The 13,523-nt window shown below is 46.1% G+C and overlaps 1 protein-coding gene across 6 annotated transcripts in view; it reads left to right on the forward strand.

Moving 5' to 3' along the window:
* LOC125466957 (carotenoid-cleaving dioxygenase, mitochondrial-like) overlaps positions 1 to 13,523 on the forward strand; it is a 60,852-nt gene that overhangs the window by 27,218 nt on the left and 20,111 nt on the right. For 2 of the 6 annotated variants that reach the window (XM_059638946.1, XM_048562180.2), the window contains 3 exons: positions 6,115 to 6,319; positions 11,846 to 12,057; positions 12,144 to 12,256. In XM_059638946.1, the coding sequence (XP_059494929.1) occupies positions 6,115 to 6,319; positions 11,846 to 12,057; positions 12,144 to 12,256 (530 nt within the window). Of the gene's footprint in view, positions 1 to 3,649; positions 3,709 to 6,100; positions 6,320 to 10,958; positions 11,250 to 11,845; positions 12,058 to 12,143; positions 12,257 to 13,523 lie in introns of those variants that run through there. The other 4 variants (XM_048562183.2, XM_048562178.2, XM_048562182.2 and 1 more) reach the window with 4 other exon arrangements.

The following is a 13,523-nucleotide window of genomic DNA, read 5'->3' on the forward strand; positions in this document are numbered from 1 at the left end:
GGGAATGTGATGGACTCTAGTGAGAGAACTGAGTTTTAAGATAATTAAAAAGGGAAAAAGATGATTAAAATATTAGGTGGTAAATAAGTAATTGCAGATAGCCACTTAAACTTGAAAGTGTTGGTGATGATAAAGAACGATTTGATTTACTTCTTATATGGAGAAAAATAATGGGGCCAAATCGAAGAATTTATACTGAGCTAAAGATAGAGATATTACATTAGGGAATCAGAACATTATGAACATGAGGGCAGAGCCTCAGAATAAGTGATAGTTTTTTTTCAGTCTGATATAAAGGGAAATTTCTTCTTTGAGATGTTGTGAAGTTTTGGAATTCCCAACCCTAGAGAGTTGTAGATGATCTTAATTAAATCTTAATTACAAAGCAAGTCCATGAGCTTTTCTCAGTTGTTGGTGGCGTGGATGGTGAAGACAGGTGGGAAGGGTTTAAGAAGACAATTTGCACTCAGACAAGAAATCCAGGATTGCTTTCTAGCATATTACTGAAAATAATGAACAGTCTGAGTACAGGAGAGTAGGAACTGATAGTGCTTTTATGGAGCAACCAAATTTAGCAGTAAATTATTAAGTTGACTCAGAGATAATAGGAACTGCAGATACTGGAGAATCCGAGATAACAAAGTGTAGAGCTGGATGAACACAGCAGGCCAAGCAGCATTATTAAGTTTGCTGTCTGCTAAATCCCTTCAACAGAGTGTCTCTTAGATGTGACCATTGGAATATGGTCAGCTCATAAGATCAAAATCGGGCAAGTATGATTTTAGAGCCCCAACAGTAGCAATCTGATATTCCACTCATTTTAATTATTGCAGAGAGGGAGTACATGATTGAATCTCCCGTTTTAAGTGACCAATGAAGACAATTTGTTTCCTTTTTAACTGGAGAAATGTTGAGAAATTCAACAGAGGCAAATTACACATACTGTTAAGTGCTTTGATTTTAAAGCATTATGATGCAAAGAACAGGGCGTTGTTGCATCAAAAGTTGAGCATTTCGCCGAACAAATGTTGATCATGACCCCACCCCAAACAAATGAGGTCAGTCCTCAGTAAAGGGCTCACCTTTGTCCCCCTCCACCACACATCAACGAATACTGCTCACGCCTGGACGTCGAACAGTTTTTCTGCCACCTCCACCTCCACGCTTACTTCTTCAACCATGAGCCTAACCGTTCCTCTACTGACCCCTTCTCCCACCTCCAACGCACCGCCTCCTTCTGGACGCCACCCCAAGCCCTCCTCCCCTCCCTCGACCTCTTCATCTCCAACTGCCGTTGTGACATCAATTGCCTCAACCTCTCCACCCCTCTCACCCACTCCAACCTCTCCCCCCGCAGAACGTGGAAAAATCCCAACCTCACTATAAATTCCGTGGACAAGGGAGGTGCAGTTGTAGTATAGCGCACTGACCTATGCACTGCCGAGGCCAGGCGCCAACTCTCCGACACCACCTCCTACCGCCCCCTTGATCATGACACCAAACCATCATCTCCCAAACCATCCACAACCTCATCACTTCAGGTGACCTCCCACCCACAGCCTCCAGCCTCATCGTTCCCAACCCCACACCGCCCGCTTCTATCTCCTTCCCAAAATCCACAAAACTGACTGCCCTGGTTGACTCATTGTCTCCACCTGCTCCTGCCCCACCGAACTCATCTCCACCTATCTTGACTCCATTTTCTCCCCCTTTGTCCAAGAACTCCCTACCTACGTGCGTGACACCACTCACACCCTCCACCTCCTCCAAAAGTTCCAATTCCCCGGTTCCCAACACCTTGTCTTTACCATGGACATCCAGTCCCTATACACCTGCATTCCCCATACAGATGGCTTAAAGGCCCTCCACTTCTTCCTGTCCCACAGGCCTGACCAATCCCCCTCCACTGACACCCTCATCCGCTTAGCCAAACTCGTCCTCACCCTCAACAAGTTCTCTTTCAATTCCTCCCACTTCCATCAGACAAAGGGGTTGGCCATGCACACCCGCATGGGTCCAAGCTATGCCTGCCTCTTTGCAGGTTATGTGGTACAATCCCTCTCTGTAGCTACGCTGGCCCTAAACCCCACCTCTTCCTCCATTACATTGATGACTGTATCGGTGTCACCTCATGCTCCCAAGAGGAGCTCGAACAGTTCATCCACTACACCAACACCTTCCAGCCCAACCTTAAGTTCACTTGGACACCTCTCTCTCCTTCCTGGACCTCTCTGTCTCCATCTCCAGCAACCTCCTAGAAACCTATATCCATTTCAAGCCCACTGACTCCCATAGCTACCTAGAATACATCTCCTCCCACCCACCTTCCTGCAAAAATACTATCCCCTTTTCCTAGTTCCTTTGCCTCTGCCACATCTGCTCCCAGGATGAGGCATTCCACTCCCGAACATCCCAGATGTCGTTTTTCAAGGACCGCAACTTCCCCTCCTCAGTGGTCGAGAACGCCCTCGACTGTGTCTCCCACATTTCCTGCAACTCATCTCTCACAACCCCCTCCGCGCAATAAAAACTAAAACAGAATCCCCCTTGTCCTCACATACCACCCCACCAACCTCCGGATCCAACGCATCATCCTCTGACACCTTCGTCACCTGTAATCCCAGCTCACCACCAAAAACATTTTTCCCTCCCCACCCTCATCTGCTTTCCAGAGGGACCACTCTCTCCATGACTCCCTTGTCCACTACACACTCCCCTCCAGCCCCATCACACCCGGCACTTTTCCCTACAACCACAGGAAGTGCTACACCGGCCCCTACACCTCCCCCATCAACCCCATCCCAGTCCCAAAAAGACTTTTGACATCCAGCAGATGTTCACCTGCACATCTGCTAATGTGGTATACTGCATCCGCTGTTGTGGCCTCCTCTACATTGGGGAAACCAAGTGGAGGTTTGGGGACCGCTTTGCAAAGCACCTCCGCTCGGTTTGCACTAAACAACTGCATCTCCCAGTCATGAATCACTTCAACTCCCTCTTCCATTCCGCAAATGACATGTCCATCCTGGCCCTCCTGCTGTGCCACAACGATGCCACCTGAAGTTTGCAGAAACAGCAACTCATTTTCCGCTTGGGAACCCTGCAGCCCAATGGTATCAACGTGGACTTCACAAGCTTCAAAATCTCCCCTCCTCCTATTACCACATCCCAAAACCAGCCCAGCTCGTCCCTGCCTCCCTAACCTGTCCTTCCTCTCAAATATCCTATCCTCCCACCTCAAGCTGCACCACTATTTCCTACCTACTAATCTCATCCCGCCCCCTTGACCTGTCTGCCTCCCTGGACTGACCGATCCCCTCCCTACCTCCCCACCTACACTCACCTTTACTGGCTCCATCCTGCCTCTTTGACTAATCTGTCTCCTCTTCACCTATCTTCTCCTCTATCTGCCCCCCTCTCTCCCTATTTATTTCAGAACCCTCTTCCCCTCCCCCATTTCTAAAGAAGGGTCTAGGACCCGAAACGTCAGCTTTCCTGCTCCTGTGATGCTGCCTGGCCTGCAGTGTTCATCCAGCTCTACACCTTGTTATGTCGGCAACATTACCCAGGCTTTTATTTTGAAATCTCCATAACGACAGTTTTAATTTGCATGCTGTGATATAAGGTTTTAATGAAATATGTTTTACTTCTATCCCGGTCTATCACGGAAAATACATACGTGCATTTTAGCCTGAAGACAAGTTCCACGTAATAAAACAGGTTCTATTGCGAAGTCGGGAAGAATATATTTCCTCGAATGTTCTGCTTTCAGTTCAGTGCTTGTTCTATTTTTTTAATAGAAAAGGAAACTCAGCGACTGGGAACAGGCTTGCACGAAATGCCTGTCTTTAGAGCACCTATAGTGGACATGGAGGAATACCTAGGGCGGACCCAGGCTTGTCCTCACACCTCACAATCGGCCTTTCTCCCTTCCCCTAAACAGCGGCTATGCCCTCCCCACACAGAGTGCACTCACCATCTCTGTCCTCTCTTTCTCCGAACCCATCTACCGTCCAGAGTCTCAGCTCTGACGCAAGCCGCTGTACACGTTGTTACAATTAAAAAGCTTTGTCCTTAGTTCTAATATTTAAAAAACAAATTCTAATACGCACTCAAGATTACACAGTGTGAAGCGAGATGAACACAGCAGGCCAAGCAGCATCAGAGGAGCAAGAAAGCTCTCTTTTTGGGTCTGGAACCTTCTTCAGAAATGGGGGAAGGGAAGGGGACTCTGAAATGAATAGAGGGGGAGGCGATGATAGAAGGTGGATAGTGGAGCAGATAGGTGGATAGAACGTGGGGATGAGGCTAGAAGGTGAGTGTAGCTAGGAAGTGGGGGTGGGGGTTAGTCAATGAGGTGGGAGAGTGGATAGGTGCGAGAAAGACAAGTCAAAGACGTTGGGACGGGAGGAGAGCTGGTCTTGGGATGAGGTCGGGCGTGAGGAGATTTTGAAACTAGTAAAGTCCACATTGAGACCATTGGGTTGTAGGGCTCCCGGAGGAATATGGGGTGCTGTTCCTCCAGTTTTCAGGTGGCATTGTTGTGGCACTGGAGGAGGCCCAGGATGGACATGTTGTCCAAGGAGTGGACAGGAACGTTTTCTTGTTTTGAACATTCAGTGGTTTGCTTGAATCTTCTCTGTATGTGTCATTCTTTGTTGCACTGGGGGCTTCATGAGCAACTCTTTGTTCTTGAGTATATTTGTAAATTTATTTATAGCAAGTTGGAACACAGTACAGTTCAATATAACATATGTTTTTGTACATACAACCAAACTTTTGCATGTCAAATACTTAAAATTAATGGTAATACAGGACTTTGTTTTTAAGTACAAGCTTTCATAAGCCAGAAGCTCGTTAAGTCAGGGGCATCTATGATTCTTGTACCGACAAAGTATGTTTTGAATTTCACTTCATTAATCCTCGGAATCTGAAAAATAATTTCAATGCTAATAACATTAAAAAATCACGTTTGCATCTGCTCAGTTATTTATAATTGATTTGAAACCAGAAGTACGTCATCTGAGCACCTACAGGTTATGCATAGAATCATTGGCATTAGCTTTAGGATTTCTGCAATTAACTGTGCATTACTCAAGAAATTGCTGTCAGCTGCATTGAAGTAGGCAACTCAAGATCCAGGCTATTATTTGGATTTTCTTCACGAAAAGTGTTATTTGAATATGGATTGCATTAATGAATATGGAAGCCAGACAACAAAGAGAAAACTGTGCAAATACTTGGTGAAAATGAACAAAGGGCATGAGGAAATGAAATGACTGGAACAGATGGTATTGAAGTGGAGCTTGCACTAGCAAAGATTTGGTGTGTCAAATATTCACTTCCTGCATTTCTTAGACTAAACTGCGGCTTCCTGAAGCATTTTACAATGCAAAATATATTTTGTACAGGCACACACTGTCATGCAGAATAAATGCTGAAAAGGCCCAGTACAAGGACTACAGTTCACTGTCAATGTCAGAACTGTATCATAAAAGAATTTCTCTCTGAAGTAAGATAACAAAGTGTGGAGCGGGATGAACACAGCAGGCCAAGCAGCATCTCAGGAGCACAAAAGCTGACGTTTCAGGCCTAGACCCTTGATCAGAGAGGGGAATGGGGAGAGGGAACTGGAATAAATAGGGAGAGAAGGGGAGGCGGACCGAAGATGGAGAGAAAAGAAGATAGGTGGAGAGGAGAGTATAGGTGAGGAGGTAGAGAGGGGTTAGGTCAGTCCAGGGAAGACGGACAGGTCAAGGAGAGGGGATGAGGTTATTAGGTATGAAATGGAGGTGCGGCTTGAGGTGGGAAGGGATAGGTGAAAGGAAGAACAGGTTAGGGAGGCGGGGACAAGCTGGACTGGTTTTGGGATGCAGTGGGGGGAGGGGAAGAGCTGAGCTGGTTTTGGGATGCAGTGAGGGAAGGGGACGAGCTGGGCTGGTTTTGGGATGCTCTCTGATGAAGGGTCTAGGCCCGAACTGTCAGCGTTTGTGCTGCTGAGATGGTGCTTGGCCTGCTGTGTTTGTCCAGCTCCACACTTGGCTTTCTTGGATTCTCCAGCATCTGCAGTTCCCATTATCTCTGATCACTCTTTCTGAAGTGTATTTGTTTCAGGTCTGAGGCACCTCTTTCCAAAGGTAAAGAAGGAATCCATATACTACAACAGGAGAAAGGGACTAGAGAGTATAGCACCTCTGTTAATGACTGTGGAAGAAACCCCTGAACCCATTCCAGTGAAAGTCAAAGGGGAAATTCCTAAATGGTTAAGAGGAAATCTGCTGAGAAATGGACCTGGAAAATTTGAGTTTGGAAATGACAAGTAAGTGTGTCCTTCTATGTATGATATTACAGAAAAGAACTATGGGTGATCTGAAGAGGGTTGAACAGCAGTAACAATAGCCATTTTCATAGGAGAACAGATTGATTGAAATGATACTACTGTATTGCTGCACTTTAGATCAATTGTGTATCACTTGGGAGTTCACTGTTTTCAAGTGATGAGCATTAAGTTGGTATTCAGCTGCAAACAAGCCTGGATGGTTCAGGTGGATACAGCATGATGCCAATGACCCCCCCCCCCTCTGGGCTGGAGGTCTAGGTTCAACCTAAACCTGTTCTAGAATTGTGTCATAGATAATGGGAACTGCAGATGCTGGAGATTCCAAGATAATAAAATGTGAGGCTGGATGAACACAGCAGGCCAAGCAGCATCTCAGGAGCACAAAAGCTGACGTTTCGGGCCGAGACCCTTCATCAGAGAGGGGGATGGGGGGAGGGAACTGGAATAAATAGGGAGAGAGGGGGAGGCGGACCGAAGATGGAGAGTAAAGAAGATAGGTGGAGAGGGTGTAGGTGGGGAGGTAGGGAGGGGATAGGTCAGTCCAGGGAAGACGGACAGGTCAAGGAGGTGGGATGAGGTTAGTAGGTAGCAGGGGGTGCGGCTTGGGGTGGGAGGAAGGGATGGGTGAGAGGAAGAACCGGTTAGGGAGGCAGAGACAGGTTGGACTGGTTTTGGGATGCAGTGGGTGGGGGGGAAGAGCTGGGCTGGTTGTGTGGTGCAGTGGGGGGAGGGGATGAACTGGGCTGGTTTAGGGATGCAGTAGGGGAAGGGGAGATTTTGAAACTGGTGAAGTCCACATTGATACCATATGGCTGCAGGGTTCCCAGGCGGAATATGAGTTGCTGTTCCTGCAACCTTCGGGTGGCATCATTGTGGCAGTGCAGGAGGCCCATGATGGACATGTCATCAAGAGAATGGGAGGGGGAGTGGAAATGGTTTGCGACTGGGAGGTGCAGTTGTTTGTTGCGAACTGAGCGGAGGTGTTCTGCAAAGCGGTCCCCAAGCCTCCGCTTGGTTTCCCCAATGTAGAGGAAGCCGCACCGGGTACAGTGGATGCAGTATACCACATTGGCAGATGTGCAGGTGAACCTCTGCTTAATGTGGAATGTCATCTTGGGGCCTGGGATGGGGGTGAGGGAGGAGGTGTGGGGACAAGTGTAGCATTTCCTGCGGTTGCAGGGGAAGGTGCCGGGTGTGGTGGGGTTGGAGGGCAGTGTGGAGCGAACAAGGGAGTCACGGAGAGAGTGGTCTCTCCGGAAAGCAGACAGGGGAGGGGATGGAAAAATGTCTTGGGTGGTGGGGTCGGATTGTAAATGGCGGAAGTGTCGGAGGATAATGCGTTGTATCCGGAGGTTGGTAGGGTGGTGTGTGAGAATGAGGGGGATCCTCTTGGGGCGGTTGTGGCGGGAGCGGGGTGTGAGGGATGTGTCGTGGGAAATGCGGGAGACGCGGTCAAGGGCGTTCTCAATCACCGTGGGGGGAAAGTTGCGGACCTTAAAGAACTTGGACATCTGGGATGTGCGGGAGTGGAATGTCTTATCGTGGGAGCAGATGCGGCGGAGGCGGAGGAATTGGGAATAGGGGATGGAATTTTTGCAGGAGGGTGGGTGGGAGGAGGTGTATTCTATTCACACCCCGCCCCCGCCACAACCGCCCCAAGAGGATCCCCCTCGTTCTCACACACCACCCTACCAACCTCCGGATACAACGCATTATCCTCCGACACTTCCGCCATTTACAATCCGACCCCACCACCCAAGACATTTTTCCATCCCCTCCCCTGTCTGCTTTCCGGAGAGACCACTCTCTCCGTGACTCCCTTGTTCGCTCCACACTGCCCTCCAACCCCACCACACCCGGCACCTTCCCCTGCAACCGCAGGAAATGCTACACTTGTCCCCACACCTCCTCCCTCACCCCCATCCCAGGCCCCAAGATGACATTCCACATTAAGCAGAGGTTCACCTGCACATCTGCCAATGTGGTATACTGCATCCACTGTACCCGGTGCGGCTTCCTCTACATTGGGGAAACCAAGCGGAGGCTTGGGGACCGCTTTGCAGAACACCTCCGCTCAGTTCGCAACAAACAACTGCACCTCCCAGTCGCAAACCATTTCCACTCCCCCTCCCATTCTCTTGATGACATGTCCATCATGGGCCTCCTGCAGTGCCACAATGATGCCACCCGAAGGTTGCAGGAACAGCAACTCATATTCCGCCTGGGAACCCTGCAGCCATATGGTATCAATGTGGACTTCACCAGTTTCAAAATCTCCCCTTCCCCTACTGCATCCCTAAACCAGCCCAGTTCGTCCCCTCCCCCCACTGCACCACACAACCAGCCCAGCTCTTCCCCCCCACCCACTGCATCCCAAAACCAGTCCAACCTGTCTCTGCCTCCCTAACCTGTTCTTCCTCTCACCCATCCCTTCCTCCCACCCCAAGCCGCACCCCCCGCTACCTACTAACCTCATCCCACCTCCTTGACCTGTCCGTCTTCCCTGGACTGACCTATCCCCTCCCTACCTCCCCACCTACACCCTCTCCACCTATCTTCTTTACTCTCCATCTTCGGTCCGCCTCCCCCTCTCTTCCTATTTATTCCAGTTCCCTCCCCCCATCCCCCTCTCTGATGAAGGGTCTAGGCCCGAAACGTCAGCTTTTGTGCTCCTGAGATGCTGCTTGGCCTGCTGTGTTCATCCAGCCTCACATTTTATTATCCTAGAATTGTGTCATGACAGGTTAATTAAAATGTTTTTATGTTAATTCCAGCTATCAACCGTAATTTCCAAAATATGAAACAGATCATTTGGTTGCAGCCTATCTTAGACATTTGAAGTGGAGTTCCCATTTCCCATTCCCAATAAAACAGCTTGTGGTAGAGTATGTGAAGCTGGATGAACACAGCGGGCCAAGCAGCATCAGAGGAGCAGGAAAGCTTGACGTATCAGGTCGGGACCCTTCTTCAGAAGTCCCGACCTGAAGCATCAAGCTTTTCTGCTCCTCTGATGCTGCTTGGCCCGCTGTGTTCATCCAGCTTCACACCGTGTTATCTCAGATTCTCCAGCATCGGCAGTTCCTACTATCTTTGTGGTAGAGTGTCATAGGATCCCTACAGGGTTGAAGCAGACCATTCAGCCCATCAAGTGCGCGCTAATCCTGTGGAGGGCTTTCCACCCAGACCCACCCTATAACCCTGTATTTCCCAATCCACCTTACCTATACATCTGCAGACACTACGTACAGGTTAGCATGGCCAATTCACCTAGTCTGCACATCTTTTGGATTGTGAGACGAAATCCACATAGACTCAGGGAGAATGAGCAAACTTTACACAGACAGTCATCTGAGGGTGGGATTGAACCCAGGCCCCTAGCCCTATGACGCAGTAGTGCTAATCACTGAGCCACCATTGCTGCACCGTGCTCTGGGGGATACAGTTTTCCTCTCAAATTTGACTTTGACAATCATTTGTTGCAACTTCCAAGGATTGCAAATTAGTCATGGCACAACAAGCAAAATGGGACAGCTTGAATCTTGCATGAACCATGGGATCACAGCCTGTGTCTTAAAAAGCAACAACTGCAGTTATGCATATTTTTAATCAACTTGTACAGACATATTAAGACACACCTCCAAAGTAGGGGAGACTTTAATCTGGACCTTCTGTCCCAAAGGTAGGGATATCACCAGTGCACCATGAGAACCCTATAGCTTGCATTTATATAGTCCCTTTAATGTAGCAATTAACGTGAAGGAAATAACATAACTTGAAGTCGCATTGAGAAAAGAAAGATCAGGAGACAGAAAGAAAGATTAAGTTGTGAGAGTGCAAAAAAGGAAAACAAGAATTTTATTAGATGAATTGAAAGATGTATCAGAAATAAGACTCCTCAAATTCAGTTCATCCCTAAATAAAAGTAAGGTACTGCAGATGCTGGAGAAATAAAATATAATAAAAACAGAGACTGCTGGAGAAACTCAGCAGGGTCTGGCAACATATGCAAAAAGAGAAACAGAGTTAGCATTTTAAATCCAATGACATTGTTAAATGCCAACGAATTTATTCCCTTTTTAGTCCGGAGAAGGTGAATAGCATTACAAGATCATAAACCCTATGATTAAAGTTCCTGCATTTTCTGCTGCTGTTTTCCTTCTGAATATTACGTGGCCTATCGGCTCAGCTGTGTAGATTTCTTCCTGAGGTTCAAGTGGACTTGTCTCCTATACAGGAGCGCAACTATCTTGGATCACAGAGTGTATCTAAGCAGTTATTTTCTGATTCGGTTAAATGTAGTTAGCTGAAGGCTGGACAACAGCAATTTGCTTAAATATGAACATTTATTGAGTAATAATAAAAGGTGGAAAAGAAAGGAACATTTATTAAGTGAACAAAAAAGAGAAGAAAGAAACAGTAAGCTTCACCCCCTTCTGCCCGTCAGGGACCCTGCGATTGATGGTTGGTCTGGAGGCTGAGCTTGTTCCTTGCACCGTTCACGATTCCAATCTGAGTCAAAGTCCAACAACTTGGAATGAAACTCCCTCTCTTATACAGTGTAACTAACAACAAAGCACAGAAAAAACAACTGCAGAAGACACAACTTCTGGCCAGCACAGAAAACACAGCTTCAGATAAACAAGCTGCAGTTGTCGTCTTCGGCCCATAAAGGAATGTTCACAGGACCCATTCGAGGTCATGCAGCTTGTCAAGTGTCATTATTAACTTTCCCAGCCCATTTTCCCATGCAGTTGTCGAATATCATCATTAACTTCTAGCCCTTCGTGAACTGCTTTAGTCCTTGACATTGGTTGGTATCCAGGAGAGTTCACTGTTATCTGAATCATTGCCATCCACAATGGAAGTTCCAGCGAAAGTACATTATTTGCGCAGAATTATACTTTCCGTGGTAAGGCTTCTTTATTGATGTTGGCCAGTGTCACTGAGTCAAGCTCACTCTCCACCGTTTGCCAGATGCTTTTAGTTTTTGATTAAGTTGCGCGGCTGCTAAGAATAGAAAGTTTGGTACACCTTCTATAGGTGACATGAAGGAAAAATGATTGGAACAATGTCGCAGAGTTATATTATTCAAATTATCTTCACTCATCATCTAAAGTTATTCCTGGCAAAAAGTGTACAGGGTGGACTATTAAAGATTGGAAACAAAGTGTAAAATCTATCAAATAAAAACAGAAAGTACTGGATCAACAGAGTTAATGTTTTGTGTCCAGGGACCCCACTTCAGAGGGGATCTAAAGAAAGGTCGCTGGATTTGAAATGCTAACTCTGTTGCTCTCTCCACAAATGCTGCCAGATCTGCTGAGTTTCTCCTGCATTTTCTGCTTTTGATTTGCAGTTCTTTGTTGTATGTTAGTACAATGTATCAATCTGTCAGGCCTTCTTACATATATGCATGCTATAATACATTTACAAACAATAATGAATCAAACTATATAATATACAAGTAAGCACTACTTAATAAATGTCAGGTCTCTCTTTCTTTAGGTACACTCATTGGTTTGACGGTATGGCTTTGATGCATCACTTCAGAATTGAAGATGGTAATGTAACCTACATGAGCAAGTTTCTACGCAGTGAAACCTATCAGACCAATAGTGCAAACAACCGTATCATGGTTTCTGAGTTTGGAACTTTAGCAATGCCCGACCCTTGCAAAAACATTTTCGCAAGATTCATCAGCAAATTTGAAATACCAAGTATGTGCCAAGCATTCAGAAACGCAGTTGATCTTTGAAACTATGTGAGGATCAAAACTAATGTTTGAAATATTTTGTTTTCGAAGCAACTGATAACGCCAGTGTTAACTTTGCACGATACAAAGGAGATTATTATGCGACCACAGAAACTAATTTTATCCATAAAGTGAATCCCAATACCCTTGACACAGTAGAAAAGGTAAGCTTTACTTCATTGCTGCATTAGATTAAGTGTGAAGAACAAACCTTCGACTTGGGTGTAAAAACCTAACCTTCAAAAAGTTAGTATTTTTGATTTGCATATTTGTTTATTTTTCAGGTTATTGGTACAATTATGTCAAGTGCAGAAACTTAGGAAACATAATATAATTTATGAAAAGTGTTTGATCTCCCTTGGTTAAAAGTGTGAAGCGTGCCTATTATGACTCATATATGTGACCTCAGTGCTAAATTGAACAAAGGTGATCTATTGTTTTCAACCCTTCCTGTTTTTCCACCATGTCTATCACATTTATATCAAAGCCTTAGACTATGTGGGTAATTCTCAGCTATATTAGAACTGGCTGTGGTGCTTTGATTACCCAATGCACTTGTGCAGATTTACTTTTTGTTGAAGTTAGTTTGCTGGAAGCTTCTTTGCTGTGGTCCTCTTTTTGTGAAAGACAGACACTATTCTTGTTTGATGAACACTTTTGGGAAGTAATTAAAATTCACTAGGATGGCTGCAGACAGGCTCAGAGAGTGGGTAGATAATGTGGGAAATTGTGAGGCTATGCACTTGGGCAAGAAGAAAAGACTGTTTTCTAAATTGAAAAAGGCTTTTTTGTCTGAAACACAAAGTGACTTGAGAGTCCGTGTTCAGAATTTTCTTTGTTAACTTGCAGGTTCAGTTGGCAGTTAGGAAGGCAAATGCAATTTCATTTCAAGAGGACTAGTATACAAGAGCTGGGATGTACTGCTGAGGCTGTATAAGGCTCTGGTCAGACTGAATGTGGAAAATTGTGAGCAGTTTTGGCCCCTTACCTAAGAAAGGATGTGCTAGCTTTAGATGGGTCCAAAGGAGGTTTATAAGAATGATCATAGGGATGAAGAATTAGGCATATGAGGAGCGGTTGAGGATTCTTGGTTTGTATTCAATGGAGTTTAGAGGGATGAGGAGGAGTTTGATTGAAATTTGCAAAATACTGAGAAGCCTGGATAGAGTGGATGCGGGAAAGATGTTTTCACTAGTATTAGAGACTAGGACCTAAGGATACAGCCTCAGACTGAAGTGAGGAGGGATTTCTTCAGCCAGAGGCTAGTTAGTCTGTGGAACTCATTGTCACAGAGGGCTGTGGAGGCCAAGTTATTGAGTGTCTTTAAGACAGAGATAGATAGGTTCTTGTTTGGTAAGGGGATCGAGGGTTATGGAGAGAAGGCAGGAGAATGAGAAACATTAAGAAACATATCAGCTGTGATTGATCGGC

Source organism: Stegostoma tigrinum, chromosome 32, assembly GCF_030684315.1.
Source record: "Stegostoma tigrinum isolate sSteTig4 chromosome 32, sSteTig4.hap1, whole genome shotgun sequence".
Taxonomy (NCBI): domain Eukaryota; kingdom Metazoa; phylum Chordata; class Chondrichthyes; order Orectolobiformes; family Stegostomatidae; genus Stegostoma; species Stegostoma tigrinum.